We start from the raw sequence: 20,756 nt of genomic DNA on the forward strand, positions 1-20,756 counted from the left end.
AGGAATTTTACGCTTATTTTTTTAAGGAACAAATGAAAGGCTTAACAAAACGGTAGTATTTCTGCAATGTAAGGAGTTTACTCACCCAGGATGATTTTTTGAATATCTTCTTGAAAATATAAATACATGTATGTAGACTGATCTGTAGAGCAAATATCCTGGAAGTGAAAAACAAACCCCCATTTTCTCTCTACTTGGTCTGAAACGGCTTTTTTTCCAATGTGTAATTCGTACATTTCGGGCACTAGGACTCGTGTACTAGTCTTAAATGATTTCAGAGAAATCCCGGAAAATCCCTAGTTTTCTGAAAAGCACGTATTGTAGTAGAAGTGAAGGAAGTTTTAAGGAAAAACCTCTTTTTGTGGAGTTTAATCATCCTAACCTGCTTTCCTTCATTAACTATTCTACATCTGAAGATTTTTCCACTCATTCTCATTTGCATCCATACACATTCATCCATGCACTTCCTACATTTTTTTTGTCACTTTGTCAATCTCTTTTCACTTCGTCAATCAGTTTGTTTCTTAATTCTTCAACAGATCCCCGGAAAATCCCTTTCGTAGCATTAGAGACGATCACATTCTCCACATGCACTATCGTCTCGGTCAAATTGTCCTTTCGCGGATATTTTTTTCTCTGGAATGAATTCGATTTTCGCGTTTGGTCTCAGAGAATAATGTTAAAAACGGTGACATTGCGAGACTTGCATAAATGTCTAGATCTCAAGACTCACTTCTTTCTTCACTTTTTTTTCTTCACAGCATTAGAACTGAACAAGGCCTCTCCTCCTCAGTGAAAACAAGAGACTCGCAATTAATGTTCTTGTAAACTGACTCAACTCACCAACCACATATCTAACCTTAATCCAACCACCTTTCTTGTACTTACAGAAGTGATTCTCTTTATCACATCCTAGCAACTTCCCAGAAGAAAACGGGAAATTTTCAAGAAAGAGAAAAGAGCGAAGAAAAGAATTTCTAAGAATTGTGGAAAAATGAAGTCAGAAAGAATACTTTAGGATTGTAGTGGAACGTTTTCTGTAGATACTTTAATTTCTTCGGAATTTCGAATTAATTTGACTTTGGCAGGCACAGCCGGCACTGCTCTTCTACTCCTTCCCTCTTGTTTTGACTTAGCTTCTTCTACTACATATTTCTCTAGCTTTAACTTACTTATCTTATCCTAAATTATTCTGAATCCCTAAATATCCTGAATTATCCTATTCTTAAATTATCTAGTCTACACTTTAACAGATCTTCTCTCTAGCTTTTCGAAATTAATTTTTGGCCACTATAACCATATTTTTATTGAATTGAATATTAATATAATTATATATAACATTAAAATATACATATATGTAGTGTTGAATTTTTACTGAGTATTTTTATTCAAGAAAAAAATCTCGGAAAAGTGCTGGATTGCGCTCAGATTTTTTTTGAGGTATCTTTCGTTCGAAAATTTGAATGTTTGGATAATTTGCGGTCTTGCAGTGTCGACAACTCAAAAATTCCAATATTTGAAGTTGTATTATCCAACGAATATCTAATTCTGGTATTTCAATGGAATTTATAGTGTTTCATACACTAAAAACATCATTAGAAAGTTCTTGCGCATACAAAAACATCATTCTACGCGGTCACAAAGTTCTTCGTTTTCGTTCTGACTCGTTTTTCTTTTATTCTTTAAAATTTTATGAGAATGTCTTTGAATTTCGTTATTTTATTTGTTGCGCTTCTTTTTCTTTCATTTTTTTTTCCTTTATCAACGTCCGTGCACTCAATCACTCAATTCTCAATCAATTAATTCACAATTAACGTCCGTTTACTTTACCGGTATACGAATCTATCGTTCTAGTTGTGGTTTTAAAATAAAACTAAAAAATCTATCTCAGAGCAATGAAAGCTATATTTTACTTCACTGGAACGTGTCTTCGTTCAGCTTATCGAAGTCCTTCTCGTAGCATTTTGAAAATGTGTAGTTGATGTGTGCAGTACGCAGTTTCTCGTCCAGTTCACTTTCACCAGTTCATTCGCGCTACAATTTAAGTAGAATAAACTGCATGCGGGGCGGTTAGGATCGACCGACCAGGCCGATCGCATTTCACCTGAACTTGAAATCGAAAGTCGAAGTTGACGAGATACTGGGGCAATATGGTATCCCCCAGCAACGACCATCAGATCGACCTAATGCACTCTACATCAGAATGAATCATTTCATTTAGGATTTTAAGAGATTGATATGGTTTTTCATGCCTCTTCTTCTATTCCAGAATCTCATGATTTCGCTAGCACATGGAAATATTCTTTTTGCACTAAAAAAGGCAAAAATGTGCTTAAATATGATGCAATTCCTACATATCCCCCAGTCCGAACCGGCGAAATCGAATTGAAGCTCATGTGACGAATTCCCATGTATTCGACATGCGATGTCACAGCGCTAAAAGAGCAATTTTTGTAAAACTTCCCTGAAGGCCCGATAGCACGGATATCCTAGAATTTTTTGTAGAAAGTAAAATCTTGAAAAAGTCGAAAATGAACTCGAACGCAGTATGTTCAGAAAACATAGTTCCTATGGAAGAGAAGTTTTATAAAAGCCTTACTGCAGAAAATTAAGTTACTTTCTTCACACTTTACTGTGCAATTTCACTATTTCGTACAAAAATGCTTTTTAAGAAGTGTTACCATCGACTTCTTAACTCTTTTGCTCTGACGGTGGACGTTCTAATGTGCCCTTATGCAAAAAGAAAATACTTGCACCAGATTACACCAGAAACCATTCCTATCCATTTATTTCCGACCATAATTGAAAACTCTGGATGAGCTCTGGAGATAAATATGACTTAGAAGAATAAGTATGTCCTATCGGAGACCTTAATCCTACTACCTAAGCGTTGTGTTGCTGTTTTTTCTTTTAACATTCTCAAAGATGAGATGTTCACCGCCGCTACTAATTTGTGTCCCAAAATACGTCGCGATCGGATTAATCCGTCGCAAACCGTCGGAATTCTTGGGTGTAGGCGAAATAAAATTTTGAAAACACCATTTAAGCTGCTCATTTCAAATATACTTCAGGAATTTAGCTTTGACAAATGTGTGGCCTGAAAACAAGCATAGTTTCCCAAATCCTCGTAAACTTCCGGAATAGCGCAATGCGTATTGTAATTGTACTTTGAAAACGTGCAATACGAGAGGAAAAGAAAGAAAAAAACCTTTTTTGGCGGCAATTTCTTTGTGAAGTACGAAAATGTCATTTAACCCCGGGACAGTTGTTACTATAAACTATTATTACCAATATAATTACTCTGAACTTCGAGATGTGCACAATTTTCTATTGAAAATATTGCAAATATGTACTATGAACTTTGATGTGGGCACAATTTTTGAATAGTTTTGGAGACTTGATTGTTCGCTTAATTTAACCAGCGAAACTCAAAAATTCTTCAAAAAGAACTCAAGATTCAAATCACACACAGGTTCAAGAAAAAAAGTATTTAAAACACAAGAACTGATTCTCATCAAACCCACTTTTGTCTTGGATTATCTGAAAAGTCTGCAGGTACTTGTCAAAATCGTTCTCAACACTTTTTACAATGACATGCGATGTATGGGTTTTGTCGAAACAATGAGACGACATTGCTGAGATTCGATACTTCGTTTTTTTTCTAGAAAGAGATGGAAAAAGAACATGAGATCTGGAAACTTCGTCTACGACCTCATTGGATAATCGCAATTCAACTAAAATGATCCAAAAACAACGAAAATGTGGGGTTACGATTGATGTAACGGGTAAGTTGCCGGGTTTTTTTCTGTTTCATCGCTTTTATTCTTATCCTTCTTGTTTTTCCGTTGCTATGATGATAGCATAAAATTAAAAAATTAAAATTAACTTATTAAATTAAAATTACATAAATTTTGTCCTAATAAGGGTTAATCTGGGAATGTTTTCATTTTGGAAAGTGTATTTGAATGTTTTGATCCTCGAGTAGTGGGATAGTGACTAGAAAATAGCTGCAGAAACGAACATGAGCTATCGAGAAATAAAAAATTTCTTAGGAGATTTGTTCCCGTTTAGCGACGAGATATTTTTGTTAATTTGGTTGGAGAATACTGTGCTTACAGTCTTGCTGCGTTTGACTTTGAAAAAATGGCAATATTGGACTTTCCTGCCCCAATTCAAATTTTGCAAAGTTTACCTGTTTTAGATTTCTTTTTTCAAGAAAATCTACTCTAACCATATCGAATTCACATATTTCTAACCAGAGCGCATTACCTTAAGCACCGCACCGCTGTTAGATTTTGGTGGTGTAGCCACGAGACAGACAGACAGCTGAGTCCGTAGATGACCGATAAGAACCGTCGAAGTGAAAGCGGGACGAGATTGACAACGACGATCAGCATAGTGACTTGATTAGACGCGATACCAGTTCCTAACTTCTCCTTCTGCAGTCGAGTCCTTAATCTAGTCGATCATTCAGTCGGGAACTTGGTCAGGTTATCGCCGTATCACAATCAACGAAAACAAGTAGACAAGAGTAATTTATGCGATGTCGTTTTCGTCGCGTCGCTACATGAGATTTTCACTTTGGCCAGAGAGGATTCTGATGCCACCACTTCATTGGCAACGGTTATTGTTGTTTGGTTTTAAAAAATGTGTGTGTGTGTGTGATCTACAAGAGGAACGAGACAAAAAAGACGATTTTAATGTCTCCATAAATTAAAGATGTAGTCAGTGGCTGAATGGGACGGAGAATAAAGCGATGCAAGGATAAAGGCTTCTGTCTGTCAATCTACTTGGGATGTGCCAACGTGCTTTAGGGAATCATTGAGGTTTTATGAAAAATGGTTTTATAAAAAATGTGTGTGATTTACAAGAGGAACGAGACGAAAAAAGAAAAAAAGAAAACGCGTGTTGGCCTATACAACAGCTTGCAGACGCCAACTGATGTGTCAAGTGGGTATTTTTCGGCTCCCAGAAGTCTGGCACCATTTTATCGACCCCGTAAGGATGGAAGCCCTGGCTGGTACAAGTACTAGACAAGTATTTCGAACCATCGATCGTGAATTCTTCACAGCCGGATTTCTTACCGGTTGTGCTAAATACGACACCTGCACTTAAAATCTGGAACGAAATTTGTGGTCAAAAAACTTCAAGAATTTTCGGATGAGAACATCACATCAAAATTATCTGCAATTCTGTTATAATTAGCTTTAGAGTTAAATTCAGAATCATGTTGTTTTTTTTTAAACATTCTTCTCAATAGTTTAATATTTATGATATATGTATGGGAGCAGAACACTTCTTTGACAATCATTAAACGTCAGAACTTATTCTTTAAAAAAAAACCGACCCTGCTGGTAAACTGTCTGATACGTTTTCAAAGGAAGCTTGGTGCAGTTTTACAGTAATGTAAAAACGAAAAAAGAACCTTCGAGTCCCACACACACCCTTTCAAGTTATCAGTTTCTGATATAATTTTCGAACATTTTGAATGCTGATCAACGATAGGCGGATGAGCAAGCAGACATTTAAGGTAGTATTCAGGGAAATTTCAAAATTTAATTTTTAATTGTTGAGGTGGAGATCTTTCCGCTGTAAGATGCTTATGTAGGGAGCGGAACATAGCTCATATTTGTAGGTAAATATGTCAGACAAAAATAATTGATGCACTCTCGCAAAATTAGGAAAATCCCCTTAAACGGAACCTTTAACCAGTTGAGAGGACGTTAAGCTGCCCTACACAATGTAATAGGAGCCCTCATCTTGTGAGAGCACTTCGAAGAGTTTTTGTAGAGGTTGAGTGAACCTATGGATTTAATGCTACTGATATCTTTACATCTTAAATTCGTGAGAGAATTGTCAATTGTCACTTTTGAACTTCGCCCGAGTTTCTGGTGGAGAGATCGCATCCTTGAAATTATCCGCGAACGATGCCTTCAAGATGGTAGACTAACGGTTATTTGATGTCAGTACTTATTATTCTAAGGCTACTATTTTTCATTAAGTAATACTATCGTCGGGTAATTGAACAGTAACGGATCGTTGAGTATCTTTAAGATGTTTCTGGTCGGGCCTCAATGGTCCATAAGGGCACTAAAGCTGAATATCTAACAATGGAGAACTGTAACAGCGTTGAATCGCGGCAATTTCACCAGTGTTTTGAATTTTGCTACAGTCGCTACTAGCTACTCGCTGCGACGTTTGTCGCCGTCGCGGCTCCGGTTCCGACGTTAGCGCATGGGGGGCGGCTACGGGCGGGGCCCCCGTACGGTCTAAGTACAAAAGGGCTGCGATGAGAATCGTATCGCATCGCCACCTCACTCCACTCACATCTACTGCGATGGAGTCCGACGGCCGTACTAAGGCCTATAAGTTCGTCGCCTATGCAGCGGTGTCGTTTTCGATTGTCGCCGTACTGTCCGTAGTACTAACACTACCAATGGTGTATAATTACGTGAATCATGTACGACGACAAATGCAACATGAAATCTCCTTCTGCAAGGTAAGCGCCTTTACGAATCATCACAAAATTTCTTTTATATTTTTTTTTATATCTCTTGGGTCTTAATGGTAAAATTCCCTCAGGTTTCTGGTAACAAGAATTTAGTGGAAATCTTAGGATGTTCTAATTTCTGTAGGTCATTTATTTCTTGTGAATATCTATATTAAACTGTCTTATTTTCTCCGTGTACAGTTCGACTTCGTTCTAAAAGTGGAAACAGCTCTGATTCCTCCTTTAAAATGGGACCTTAACTCCTAACAAACACTAGTTATCTATGCGATAAATCCATTTTAATAATGTTCTTTTTTGATATAGCTGGGAAAGGCTTTTATTTAGAGATTTTGCATGCATCCAGTACAAAAAAGTAGCTGTCGTATTGTTACAAATCCATTTTCTTGAAGTTAAACAGCGGACGGGGGAAAGACAGTCCTCGGCAATGCCTCTCTATCAACGCGAGCTGCTGTGAACTCAATGTGATTTTTCCTCAATAGTCGGCTAAAAACAAACAGAACACTACTTAAGAAGTATTTTACTTCGCCACTACAATATATGTCTTGGTATTTCTCAATCTCCCACGATAAAAGTTTACGTGAATTATTGCTCACTTAATATGAAATTTGCTTTAAGGGATCCGCCAAAGACATCTTCGCTGAGGTCAACTTCATGAAAGCTCACACTGGTCCCGCAGCACCACGAAACCGTACTACTCGTCAGTCTGGCTACGGTACTCCTGAGGTTAACCCTGCTCCAAATCTCCAGTGCGAAGGATGCTGCTTACCCGGACCACCCGGACCGGCTGGTGCACCTGGAAAACCTGGAAGACCTGGCCGACCTGGAGCTCCAGGAACACCAGGAGTTCCTGGAAAGCCACCCACTGCACCATGTGAGCCTACAACTCCTCCACCATGCAAACCTTGCCCACAGGGTCCTCCCGGACCTCCAGGACCCCCCGGACCACCTGGAGACCCAGGAGAGGCTGGTACTCCTGGACGCCCTGGAACCGACGCACCAAACGGACAACCCGGACCTCGTGGACCTCCTGGACCTGCTGGAGAACCTGGACAGCCTGGACCTCAGGGAGATCCTGGAACACCTGCACAGAGCGAACCTCTCACACCCGGAGCGCCCGGAGAACCTGGAGATCCCGGTACTGATTGAGAAGAATATTTCCATTGCTTAAATTTCGATCTCATCCTTCCTTCAGTTTAACTTCTTATTTTCAGGACCAGCCGGACCCCCCGGACCTCCAGGAGCACCTGGAAACGATGGAGCACCAGGACCAGCCGGACCGAAAGGAGCCCCTGGACCAGACGGACCACCCGGAGTCGACGGCCAAGCAGGACCTCCTGGACCACCTGGACCAGCTGGAACTCCTGGCGAGAAGGGTATCTGTCCCAAATATTGTGCAATCGACGGTGGAGTGTTCTTCGAGGATGGAACAAGGCGTTAATCGTCAGCCATTACTACTCTATAAAAGTGCTGTCGCTCGCCAGATGATGTCACGACGCTGGCGTCACGACTTCATCGGTGTCTACTGCCATTACATCCTCATCATCTCCATTCTCATCATCAATGCTCATTTCGGTGCAATCAATCTACCTGAGTCCTTAATAAAATCTCGTTTCCTTAGCTTCCTTGTTCATTCTGGATAGTGTACGTTCCAGAAACGAAGAAAATTCATATATTGATCTATGTATTGATCAATGCACATGCATATGTGTTGTTAAGGTTTCCGTCGAGAAAAAAAAAGAAACGCGAGCGTATTTTTTTAAGCGTTTTTTTCTATACTCTAAAGAAAAATTGTATATATAGAGATGTTCGTTTATTCCGTTCATCTACACAGTAATCCTTATACTGTTACTGTGCGTTTATTGTAGTGGTCATAAGAAGTGACTAATAAAGTTTGAGATTAACTCAATCTCTGAACATCTGTGCTGAGGTCACGGGTTGTGATATAGGCGTAAGATGAGTTGAGCTGAGCTGACGAGCGCATCAAGATTCCCCTTAGCAAGTTTCGATGTCCGAGATCCGCAGATGCGGCCGGCGTCTCGGACACTCGTCGTCACCTATTGATGGATGTTATCTGTCACAAGGACCGATACACGGACATTCACTAAATGGTGTCATTGGATAAAAGAGTGAACCGAACCGATGAACAAGTTTAAATGCATGAATTATTCACGGATAAATCACGAACAACGTGCGAAATTAGGTTAAAGAGAGGGGGAAAGTGTTATGGGAATGGCTAAAAAGTGAATCTTCCGCTGGCATGCATAAGCTACCTCGGAACTTTTATGGGGTCATCGTTTTTCAAATTTCACCGGAAGCAACAAAAAAAAACGCTTGAAATCGCTCGCGAATTCATTGACATGAAAAGGAAGTGCTTTTTTTTCGGGGGGCGAGAGCGAGGGGGAATTTGTCCTTGAAAACACGACAGTAATATTACTAGTTACCAAGAAATCGAATAAATAATGAATAGTTTTTAAAGGGGTGAACTACGCATATTCCGTTTATGATCCTGTTTTCTTCCTTTGTGTCTCATCCGTTCTGACCTCCTATGGATCTGGATGACCCCAAGGATGCGAAATCCTGTTGTCTGCGAAGTTAAGTCTTCTTATCAAATGCAGAGAAGAATTTTTACTCACTTTGACGAATTGAACACGAGTATATGGAAGTAAAATGGACTAAGGATACAGTACTTGCTGTCAATCAATCTGCTTCGGATCCACCAACCTGTTCGACTTCAACTCAGAAACATTTTCTGGATTTATGAACTCGTGTGCAGCCCATAACAATGGCTTCCGGGAACTAGCCATTGTATTACGCCAGTGTTTTTGGATGATGGTCTTGGTTACCACTCGAGCGGTTTCGAACCATCGACCGTACAGCGTCAGCGCAACCTTTTACTAACTGCGCTACACCAGTCCCCTCTCACGGGATTCAGTTGCGGAATAATTAAAGTTCTACGAGTTATCGGAAATGAGATTTTACTTGACTACTGCAAATTCTTGCTCGATAATAATTATATCTACTCTTTAATACTTGTTACTGTACAAGTATATGTTTAAAAGGATAAAGGATAAAGTTACGAGTCTGGCGTTAGTCAATCCGCTTCGAATGCGCCCCCACGTTCACTTCAATTCAGAATCGTTTGAGGTTTACGAACGTGTAACTGGCCTTTAGAATGACTTGAAAGGGGCTAGCCGGTGTTTTTATTCTTCCAGACACATCTGGTACCAATTTGTCGACTCCGGAGTGATGAAAGGCTTGGTGAGCACTAGGGCGGATTCGAACCTCCGATCAATCGTGCAAAAAGCGGAACCTCTAACCGCTACACTACACCCGCCCCAGTATATGGTTACAATATTAAAAAAACACAATAATCTGGTTTCAACCTGATCATGTGATAGTTTTCAAACAGTTTGGAGTTTTTTTAACGCTATAAAGAAGATTTTTTTTTCATTTTCTGCCACGCTTATGGGACATATTGCTCTAGAATAATACTTATAAATTGAAGTGAACTTAAAATTTTTCCAATCTTGAACCTTATTAGCTTGTAGTACGAATTTTAGTGTTTCTATACCCAAAAATCCTTTTTCTGAAGATTTTTACATGCGAAAGTTCTGATATGAAAAATGTGGGCTTTAATACACAAACTATTTCCTTCTCATCGTTGGTTGCTAAGCTTCTGTCTAAAATCTTAGATGGATTTTCCTCTTTTTTGCCTTGTTTTTTTCTTACTTGTTCAATCCAAGTGCTATAAAGCACCTGGCGTGCACAAATAAGTAAACAAATACATAAATATGTAGAAACAATTACTACGTCTACACTACTGGATGTCTAGTGAATCCACAAAGCACAGCGAGTTGTCCTTAACGTCTGAGATGTAAGGGGGCACAACTAATGTCATCACAACAATGGTAATTAACGATAAGACAAACTTCACAGTTCAGCGGGTGGTCCAGCTCGGGCAATTGCGTCATGTCTTATGTGTATACCTCAACGTGAGGTACGTATGTATATAGTGGTCATACTTGCTTCTCTCTCTTTCTATTTTCATCCCATTTTCACAGTAAAATAAAATTGTGCAGCCAATTTTTTGTGATATGCACTACAGAAATGTTCCCAGGAACACATTTTTTCTCTCTTTCTCTTTCTCTCTCTATTTTCATCCCATTTTCACAGTAAAATAAAATTGTGCAGCCGATTTTTTTTTTGTGATTTCCACTACAGGAATGTTCCCAGAAACACATTTTCTCTCTTTCTCTTTCTTTCTCTCTCTCTCTCTTTCTGACTATATCTCTTTATAATACTCTCTTTTATGAATTCCTACTCCTCAATGTCTTAATTTTTTTCGGACTTTTTCTTTTCAAAATTTTCTCCTATCCTTTACGTTGCTCTAAACTTCTATGTACTTCTCCTTGGCCTTTTTATTCTTTCCGATTTTTATTGTTATTTTTTATTTTCGCAGCCTTCTGTAAACTTTCTTCGCGTCTCCCTATTTTGATCAATTCATTCTCAGATTTTTATTTATCTTTCAGTTCGGTTCCTCTTTTACGTTCCTGTTCTTCCTCCATCTATTTAGCATCCAGTTTCTTTAAGAATCTGCAGCACTTTCAGATCTTTTCCTTTTCGGGGATAAGTCATCATTTCACTTCTTTTTTTTTTACTTCGCCTTAGTACCGTTCACTCCCTTATTAGGTTATCTCACAGATTTCCTTTCATATTTTTGATAGTTTAATTTTTTCATTCAGCTCGATAAATATTCCAAAATTAACTAACAGAAAATGACGAGAAAATGTAATCGCCAAGGTATTCAGTAGTTGTGACCGGTTAAGGTGTCGATTCATTTGATCTAGAACTCAGGTGAATATGGATTAAAAATCTTGATCACTGGGAAAAGAACCTGTGGGGCCACGCAGCAAATGAGTGATTCGGCGCTATGTTTTAGTTAATTTTCATGACGAACTTTCCAATTTTTCCACATATTATGTCTTTTGCGCACATCCATGGAAAACCTTTCCATTAGAACCACTTACTAAAAAAATAGAGAGAAAAAGACAAGGTTTTTCCTACTACAAAACTTACAGCTCATTTTTTTTCATCCTTTTTTCTGCCTTTTCTTTTTTTCGATTACTAACACTCGTTCTGAATTTAGCTTCATTCATCTTAACGAATTCCTTATGATGGCTCCCCATTTTTCTCTAATTTCACTAATGGATCAATTTTTCTCGCCGTTTAGCACCACTCTACTTTACTATTTTACTTTCTTATTAGGTTGTTCCATAGGTTTTCTTCTATCTTGAATTTCCTGAAAATCAATATATCAATTGTACTAATTCTGAGAAAATGATTGATCTTTCTTTTTTCTTAACTTTTCCTAAAAAAAGAGGGTCGTATTAGCACAACGACCCTCGGATCGTTTTTCTCGCAACATTGCTGACAGTCGGGTTCAAATAAGTCCTTGACTGCACCTGTTCCCAACGTCACCGCCTCCTTCAAACATATGGCTCATTTCTCATAGTTTGTCTCAAGGTTTTGCTGTTCTCATTTGAAAGCGTAAGTTTTTTTCTCTAAGGACTTTTGAACTTACAAAAATTAACAAAAAATCTAATTTTTATTCATATTATTATTAATACTTAGGATTAAAATATCTCTAGTTATTTATTTATTATTTTAATTTTAGTTCCCTTCTTTTATTTCTAATAAAGGGTGATTTTGGGAGATTCAAATCTGAATCTGAACCTGAAAATCTGCATGAGTATACTTTCCTCCAGAAAAAATAAGTGATCTTCAGCGGTTGACCTTTCACGATTATTTTCCCTTTGGCATCCAATCTCAGGACCCTTATCTTTTCTCCTATCTACCTTTTTGTTAACCCTTTTTGTAACCGCAAGTGATAAATAATTGGTATCAAGCCCGCCAGTGTGTATTTTATGATTTCTCAACAGATATAGTTTAGTGTTATCGCTTTCAAATCACTTGAGGTTATTGGAGGAGGCTACCACATGGCAAAGAACTGCCGAGCTCTGCTTCCCGCCCACATTCTGACAAACATCCATGCATGTACGTTCACTCTCAAGTGATTTATACCGTTATAGGAGGTAGTTCCTAAATGGGACCACACCACTCCTTGAGTGACATTTTTCCCCTGCTTTCTACTGTTCCAGAAGTGATTTTTTGATCGTTTACGATTGATTTCTTTTGATCTTCTCAGGTCGATTACACTGATCACACTCGGAGATCACCATGGGATCATAGGGAATCTGTCCTCTTCAAAAAAATTATCCACAATGAACATTTTTACTTGCTCATCATTGCCGAATAACAATATTGATTCAAAATTGACAAAAGTAAAATTAGCATAAAAACAAAAAACACTGTCCCATAGACAAAGCGGTGGTCTTCCAAAGAATTTGATAGATACAGTAAAACTCTTTTTTTCCTGTGCTGCGCGAGTTTAAACTCAAAAAAGCCTGAACTCACACATCGTCCTAATACAGTGCTCCTTTTATATATGATTGACTTTCTGAGATACGGTAATTTGCAGAAACTCGAAATGCTCTTCAGCACCACCAGCTCTTATACTCTTCCTCAGTTATATGTTGAAGGTAAGTGGTGAACTTGATTTTTTTTGGCGCATCGCACTTTTTTCGATTAAAATTAGCATAATTGAAGGGAGGTCCAGGGCATAAGTTTGAAATTTTTCAGATCGCTCCAGAACTCCGTCACTACTCAGCCCTGACACACTATCGACAAGGGATCGACAAATACGACTCTACTGTAAGTGAACTCCTTTCCCATGGTCTCCAAGAGTGTTTAACTGTTGTTTAATTAATTACTTAATGTTTAATTATTACTTCCTTTACCTCACAGAGAGATGTTAAATGTGGCACATAGAACGCCTCAATTTTTCATCTTTTATTATTCCAGTTTTTCCGGACTCAAAAGGAGTGTTTCGCGGTTGTCTCCGCAAACCAGCAGTACTTATTTATTTATGATTTGCTAACTTTTCATCGAAAACACAACATTCTTCAAAAAAATCATTTTGTAGTAGTCCAGAAAGTGGGTGGAATATATATACATAATATTTATATGTATTTATATTATATTTTTGGCGGAATGTGGCGGAACGGCGGAATATTTTTGGCCTGAAATTATAATACTTGCAGAAAAAAGAAACTTCTTATCCATTCTCAGCGTTTTTCCTTTGTTTAGATCAATAAATATCTAACTTAATGGTCGGCACATGCATAGCTAGGGGCTACGTAAAGCACAAAGGAGCACTTTATAGACAGATACAAAAATGTTAACGCTTCTAACAGCTTTTTGGGACTAAACGAGTCACTAACGCCCTAATTTTATAGCAATAGACTCCAGAACTTTATTGTTTGTCGAGGTTTCCTTGAAGAATCTCCATTTCTACAACTTCGTTTTGATAAAGTTTATCTCAAACAAAAAAAAATTGAAGGAAGAGGAAATTGTATGCTTTCAAAGCGATGCTTTATTAGCAGTGAAAGTTAATTTTCCTCTAAACGCTGGAAGATGAGAGTTCCTTCTTTTTTATCTGCATAGCAGCTCCTCGTTCGCCTCACCGAGTTACGTGTTTGAATAAGGATACCACGAAAGTGATTATGTTGGGATCTCACCGCAAAATGATAAGATTAGGGTGTAGATGACGATTATGAGTACGATCACGCTCAATTTCTCCTAATTCTCCTACAAAAAAGCATGGGAAAGGTCCTTGTTGATCGAATTCTCTTACGAGGCACCAAACGACGCGTCACGCACGCGATCGCAGCTATAGGCGCCCGTCCGCCAGCGACCTGGCGAGACAGAGTCAGCAGTCGACTGACTTCCCGCTCGCTTGCTGATGCATAGCATATATTTTCATGTTGTTTCTTTAATATGTTGAGATAAAAAAATGCAAGAAACGATTATGTTTGCTTCGTTGAAATTCCACTATATTCATATTCTTCCACTTATCGAGCTGTTCTCTATTTCTGTTTTTTTTTTTGTTATTTTCCTTTTACTTGCATTTTTCACGGCAAGCATCTAACAATCATTTATTTCAGGTCAGACAATTATAGGATTGGTTAGTCGACTTCATAGTGATTCTCTCAATTGTATAATTCGCCTCCAGAAGCGTTTACAACGAATCCTGGACATCAAAACCCATATTGATCTCACTGAGAATGAAGCCAAATTACATTTCGAACATAATTTGCAACTATTCAGTAAGAATTGCACACTTTGGTAGAATCATTACGTTGCTAAAAGGTTATTAACAACGTTCTTTTACAGTATGTATGGTCGATCATCGTCTTCGTACATTAGCAGTCGACTGTCCACTTCAATACGAATTGATTACTAAGAAATTGCAGTTGTTATTGATTGAATGCGGATCAGTGAAATTCGGAAAAGCATCGGTACTGAGGAAATTGAAGAACTCCTTTGTGAAAGTGCTGAAAGTTTCGTAAATATGGTTGTAATTTTGTGTTTTTACGTACAAATGTGCAATTACGTATGTATAGAGTATAAATAATTGTTCTGTGGGTTTTTTTTGCCATTTTTTGTAGCTTTCTCAAGAATACCGTCGTGGTTCCTGCACAGACTGACACGACGATATAAAAAGAACCTTAGGAACAGCATATAATTATTGGTATTTTCGGATTTGAGGCACATGATGCATTGGTGGCGCGCTCGTATCCGGATCCGCGAAGGGTCGACACTGTTTAATTCTAATTCTAATTAAGTTAACAAGCAGAACACATAGACCGAAACAACAGATCGGCCAAAGCCGCACCGCGGCTTCGCGACTCTGTCCCACGAATGGCGGCAATCTTGAATGGTCGCCCTAAGCCCACCACCTCAATTCGCTTCAGACACGAATTCATAGGCGGACGTCCGTGATCTCTTCTCTATTCTCATCCATAAAAGGTAAGATTTGTAAGGATTTTATCAATCGTTATCTTTGTGGAGAGTTTAAGGATTGTATTAATCGTTTTCTTCGTTGGGTTGTTCCAATCCAGCCTTTGATTACAATTCTACTCTCGCTCAGACCTAAACAATTCCAGAGTTATCTTGTCATCTCTCACATCAAGACAGTATACCTATCAAATGAAATGAATGAAAACCTTATTTTTTTAGCTGTTATAGATTTGTTCTTTTGGCTGAATTGATTTTTGGATCTTAAAAATCTTTCATTACTGTCAAATGAGTCACTAGGATGTAATCTGCGGTGACTGACTGCGGTTATCTGACAGCCAACTTACCTAATTGGCTCCTATGAATACAAATCATATAACGAAACTGACGATGATGGGATTTTGCCAAGAATAGATGAAGGTAGGTGGTGAAGTCTGCGAATATGAGCGTGATCACACTCACTTCCAACTAATAATCAAAGAAAGGTGTGGAACAGCCTTGTTTGGGGGAAGTGGGGGAGGTGGGGACTCACTGGCGCCCTTATTTCTGCACGCTCTATCTTACTTTTTTTTTCTCTTAGTAGCTGCAGCTTAGCTTACATACCATAGATCCTCTAAGACTAATGCTTAGGTCTTAGGGCTCCGATTGATTTAGTTATTTACTTCCAGAAATAAGGGCGACAGGGCGACAGTAAGTGCTCCCTACCCTAACTACATTTTCCCCGATGTTGCCAACGACGCAGCTAATTATGGGTAATAGAACGATGACAATCCGCAACTCGTCTACAACTGTGCAGGTTTCGAAACTTCTGCTTATTTTATTTACATTAATGGGTTTGGAAACGTTCTAAAACGGAATTGTTTGTGATCTATCGCGTATTAAGTGGCCTCCTAGGGAATCCAGCGCAGCTAACGCTGTTTGCTTTCTTTCCCTTTTTTCTTTTTTTAGTCTTTTTTTTTCTGGACCAGTAAGCGCATTAAAGGCATCACCCCACGAATCTGAGGTGGTACGGATTTTAGGTGTATTCTATACGGGATAGTAGATTATGGAGATGAGGGTGATTCCGTCCATTTCTTCCTACTTGCCGTAAAAACGGCCCGGAAGATGCGGCTTCAAGCGTTCCGTAGCGCTATTTTCTACAACGAATTCTATTGGAGCGCGCCAGCCTTGTGCACACGCTGCATCTTCCAGGCCGTTTTTTTTTCGGGCCGATTAGAAATTAATAGACGGAATCACCCTTTTCTCCATAATCTCCGAATCTTTATATGATCCACCTAATACCCGCACCATCCCAGATTTGTGGGGTGATGCGTTTAAGACAGAGGGTTCAATGTGAAAAAAACCCCTCGCCCTCAATGTACTGTTCCTACTGCAGAAAAAGATGAGAGGATCACGCAGTTGATACTACGAAGCCCACGCCACTCTGTTCGCCGCCATGTAGCTGAGTTTCGAATCCGTGGTCGTTCTAGAGGGCGAACTTTGCACGGCGAATTACATTTTCACCTACACAAAATTGCGTTGGATGAAAGGGATTATCCTCAATGATTAAATTTTGCACAACAAATGTTTTTTCTTTGTGAGCAGAATGTCAGATGCCAGATGCAGGATTTAATTTTCCGTTCATGAATTATTAGAATGCTATGTTCTTATAGTTGGGTCAAAACGACATGAAACACGGACAATTGCGCAAGCGGCTGCGCTCGAAGCAGCGCGATGAAGCGTAGCGTTTGGGATCGTGTAAGGATCCTCGCTACTGCCACCCATCTCTGCAGTTCGCCATGGTCCCACCTCGATCGCAACTGTTTCGACTATACATGCGATAGTCGGAGCGAGTGCTACAACCCCCTTCATTTCTGGGCAGTTGGCGAAGCGCCTCTGCACTTCTGGACGGTTGGCGAAGGGACCCCCTTCACTTTTGAATGGTTGGCAAAGCTCCCCATTAACTTTTGGACGGTTTGCGAAGTGATCATCATCAGCCTTTCAGCTCCTTTAAAAGAGAGGCCTTTGTAAACCATCTAAAATTATGTGTATTGTACAATATAAGCAAATCGATTACTGAAGAGAATTTTCAGTGAATTAATTGTTTCGGTTAGAACCTTCGCATGACGTTCGTTCTACTTGTCACTACCTCAGTAACATATAATCGGATCAAAACGACATGAAGTATGGTGCATTTGCGTACGTGCTCGAAACGGCGCGATGGAGGCAGCATTTGGAACCGAGTTGGGACCGTCGCAAACTGCAGCGATGAGTGGTGTCAGCAAGGGTTTCATAACGCTTCTAACCGCCACGCTCCACCGAAGCGCCTTGAGCGAATGCTCCGTGCTTCATGTCGTTTTGACCCTACTATACGTACACATGCTGATGCTTCCTTGAACTTGCTTCTTAGAACTCTTTCTAAGGTTTGTTGATCACTACGAGTCCTGCTGACAAGTGATAGGTCACGAATAATTCAGTACAGAAAGTTCCTTTGCTGACTATCAACTGTTTACATACATCTGAAACAATTGAATGATTCACTATGCCCCCGCTTTACCAGTAAGTCGAACGGGCAATTTGATCTATTGACAGTGCAATTAACTTTTTTCGATTCGCAACGTTCTTTGGATTAACCTCATTTGACTCAACTGATGAAGACTATTTCCTACATAATTAGATAACTTCCATCGGACCAATGTTCTACCGTGAAAATGGAAGAAACCGGATAAGGGGTTTCTTCTTCTTTTTCATTTTTTCTTCTTTCTTCTTGATTGTCAGCATAGATGCGATAGGGAGGAGCCGAACCCTCCTCAGGTGAGGGAGGTATAGCTCTAGGAGTGCAGCTTGAGTGATCAAGATCCCTTTGTCAACCGTCCAAAACTGCAGGGGTTGGATCAGCGGGACCGCCTATCGCATCTAGTTAGCTTGTTACCTATTCTCTATTTCAGTTAATTGTGACATTCTTGAGCGATGTATTCAGTAAATTGAATAAATACGAACTTTTCTTATTTATTAATTGCTCTTTACGAACATTTAGTGCCATTTTATGGTCGCTGTTATGTCCAGTAATCCTTCAGGAAGACATGCTCGTGATGACAACACTCAGGTTTGTTTCTCACAGATCCTTCTTGCCAATTTTTCTCTTTTGGGTATATCTTTTATATGTTTAGATCGTGACCAACTCCTACTGTTCGCGAATGATCGATTGATTGGCATCGAATCACCAACCGAATTGCATTTCTTCAATTCAACACTGTACGTCTATTCTTTTCAATTCATTTCACTGTTGCTTCCATACTCATTCAGTCCACCTAGAAAATAGTTAAATTCATGTTTTTTCCTTCTTTTTGATAGTTGTCAAAATTCTAGTTGTTTATGGGCACGTCCGTTAGTCAGCCTGAGTGATCTGTTCGCGGACATTCACCTTATTCATCGATTCATTAACGGGCATAAATTGATATAGGGTAGGGTCAAAACTACATGAAACTCGGTGCAATTGCGTTTACGGTGCATAAGCGGTTACGCTCGAAGTGGAGCGTAATGGTTAGGATTGAGGGACAACCCTTGCTAGCACCATTTTTTTTGTTCCATTTCGTACCTCAATTCCAAACCGCTTTCTCGACCGCACCACTTCGGGCACAACCGCTTACGCATCTGCATCGTGCTTCACATTGTTTTGACCGTACTATAACTGTCATATGATCCATGAATTTGGTATTTAGCTCGATCGATAGGGATAGGGTTGTCTTTTTAACTTACTAGAAAATAATAATAATGCAAACGTAATTTGTTCTGTTCTCTCTGCTTAACATTCTTTATGAATTGTCTTCGGTACGGCGTTCGGAGAAGTTACAAATAGCACCCGACGTGTTTCTTTGGTATCGTTCCCATTTTCTTCATACGGGATCATTATAGACTGCTTCTTTTTTTTTCGAAGTGAACATCACTAGCAGCAAGGGAATTTTTAGCAGTATACCATTTTCTTCTGGATGGTGCTAGTAGTAATTTTACACTTGAATTAGATGGGATTACATATAGTCGGGTCAAAACGACATGAAGCACGGTGCAATTGCACGAACAGTATGGGGCAACGCCGTTTTTTGATCGCTTATGCGATTATGCGATTATACTGTTCTTCATCTCGTTTTGACCCAACTATAGGTCAATGGGTAAATGATGTCACTAATGCAATGCACAGCCACTTCAAGTCGACTGCAGCCTTTTTCCCGCTTAAAAAAGCCACGTACCAACTTAAAATGATTTTCGAGATTTCGTGAATATCCCACGGGAACGTTACTTGTTTGCCATCGTTTTTTTTGTCGTCTACACACCCTTGCCCATTAGTGTGAGGTCAAAAACTGGAAGAAAAAGATTGGAGATATCAATTTTCATAATACAAAGTCCCATTCTGTTCTGAAAAAAAAATGCGCTTATGTATCAGTTTCCTTCTGCTTATTTATCACTCAGAACTATATAGACAGAACTCCACTGTTGCACTATGTATTATGTGTGGAAGTGGCAGAATCTAGAATGACAAATATTACAGAGGAAAGACTTGACTCACTTGACTTAATCGAGGGGCTGGTATTATTGGCTGAGGCAGTTGCTCGCATCTTCGCTGAGAGATGTTATTCTTGAACGTAGCTCTACAAAACCTTCTTCGTCTGCAGCCCGTACAGAATCCAAGCATTCGTCACTGTTCCGTGGCCTGCGAGTCTTGTCCTTTCGGACTGTCTATCAACACCGAGTGACCCTGAGTACTTTAGATCGACAATGGCTGAAGCGTAACGAAACGGAGAGTTTTTATTAAAGATTCCACGCCTCCACTAGGTGTCGGACGTTTTTGGGTTGTGCTTTTGGCAGCGTGTTGGATAACGGTACTTTTTGCACTGTTATAGTAACTTTCGTCAACTGTAAACTAAACTGAAAGTAAGGTAAACTTGAATCACTGATTCCATTTAGTGTTAGGGGTTTCCAAAAGTAATCAACTATTTCAGTGGCAACAAAAAAAAAGAACTTATATTCAATCTTATTCTTGGTCGATTATGTAATCTTCGTCGTTACCCAGCACCCTTTGCCATGCCTTTGCTGGTAGAGCTTCAACCACTGCTCATGAAATTTCGTTACGTTTGAAGAAAAATATGAATCTAGGTGAGCTCGCACTTCGTCGACACTTTTAGAATTTTTATTCTCTAAGGAATGTTCCATCGATCGGAACAGATGAAAATCAGATAGTGCTGTGTCTGTAGAATATGGAGGATGTGGTAAAACCTCCTAGCCTAGCTGCATTACTTTTTTTCCCGGGTTAATCTTGCTGCGTGCGACCTGGGATTGTCTTGCTCGAGTATTA

At 39.4% G+C, this 20,756-nt stretch overlaps 2 protein-coding genes across 5 annotated transcripts; both read left to right on the forward strand.

Annotated features, from left to right (window-relative positions):
* Window positions 1-6,337: 6,337 nt before the first annotated feature.
* On the forward strand, window positions 6,338-7,949 carry RB195_013203 (uncharacterized protein; the record flags this gene model as incomplete). 2 transcript variants are annotated; one of them, XM_013442568.2, is made up of 3 exons in its annotated part: window positions 6,338-6,499; window positions 7,127-7,646; window positions 7,723-7,949. In XM_013442568.2, the coding sequence occupies 3 exons, from the start codon at window positions 6,338-6,340 to the stop codon at window positions 7,947-7,949; spliced, it is 909 nt and encodes a 302-aa protein (XP_013298022.1). The 2 variants fall into 2 exon arrangements, with proteins under 2 accessions (XP_013298022.1, XP_064058786.1); XM_064202905.1 differs by lacking the exon at window positions 6,338-6,499 and having other exon boundaries at window positions 7,163-7,646.
* A 4,610-nt stretch (window positions 7,950-12,559) lies between these two features.
* Window positions 12,560-18,583, forward strand: RB195_013204 (uncharacterized protein; the record flags this gene model as incomplete). Of its 3 annotated transcripts, XM_064202907.1 has the most annotated exons (8): window positions 12,560-12,565; window positions 13,050-13,110; window positions 13,211-13,282; window positions 14,575-14,736; window positions 14,804-14,928; window positions 15,399-15,439; window positions 18,444-18,512; window positions 18,577-18,583. In XM_064202907.1, 8 exons carry the CDS (start codon window positions 12,560-12,562, stop codon window positions 18,581-18,583), a joined length of 543 nt encoding a protein of 180 aa, XP_064058787.1. The 3 variants fall into 3 exon arrangements, with proteins under 3 accessions (XP_064058787.1, XP_064058788.1, XP_064058789.1); XM_064202908.1 differs by lacking the exons at window positions 18,444-18,512; window positions 18,577-18,583 and adding an exon at window positions 16,096-16,183; XM_064202906.1 differs by lacking the exons at window positions 12,560-12,565; window positions 15,399-15,439; window positions 18,444-18,512; window positions 18,577-18,583 and having other exon boundaries at window positions 13,017-13,110; window positions 14,804-14,979.
* Between the last annotated feature and the right edge of the window lie 2,173 nt (window positions 18,584-20,756).

The sequence above is a fragment of the Necator americanus genome, chromosome V (genome assembly GCF_031761385.1).
Source record: "Necator americanus strain Aroian chromosome V, whole genome shotgun sequence".
Lineage (NCBI taxonomy): Eukaryota > Metazoa > Nematoda > Chromadorea > Rhabditida > Ancylostomatidae > Necator > Necator americanus.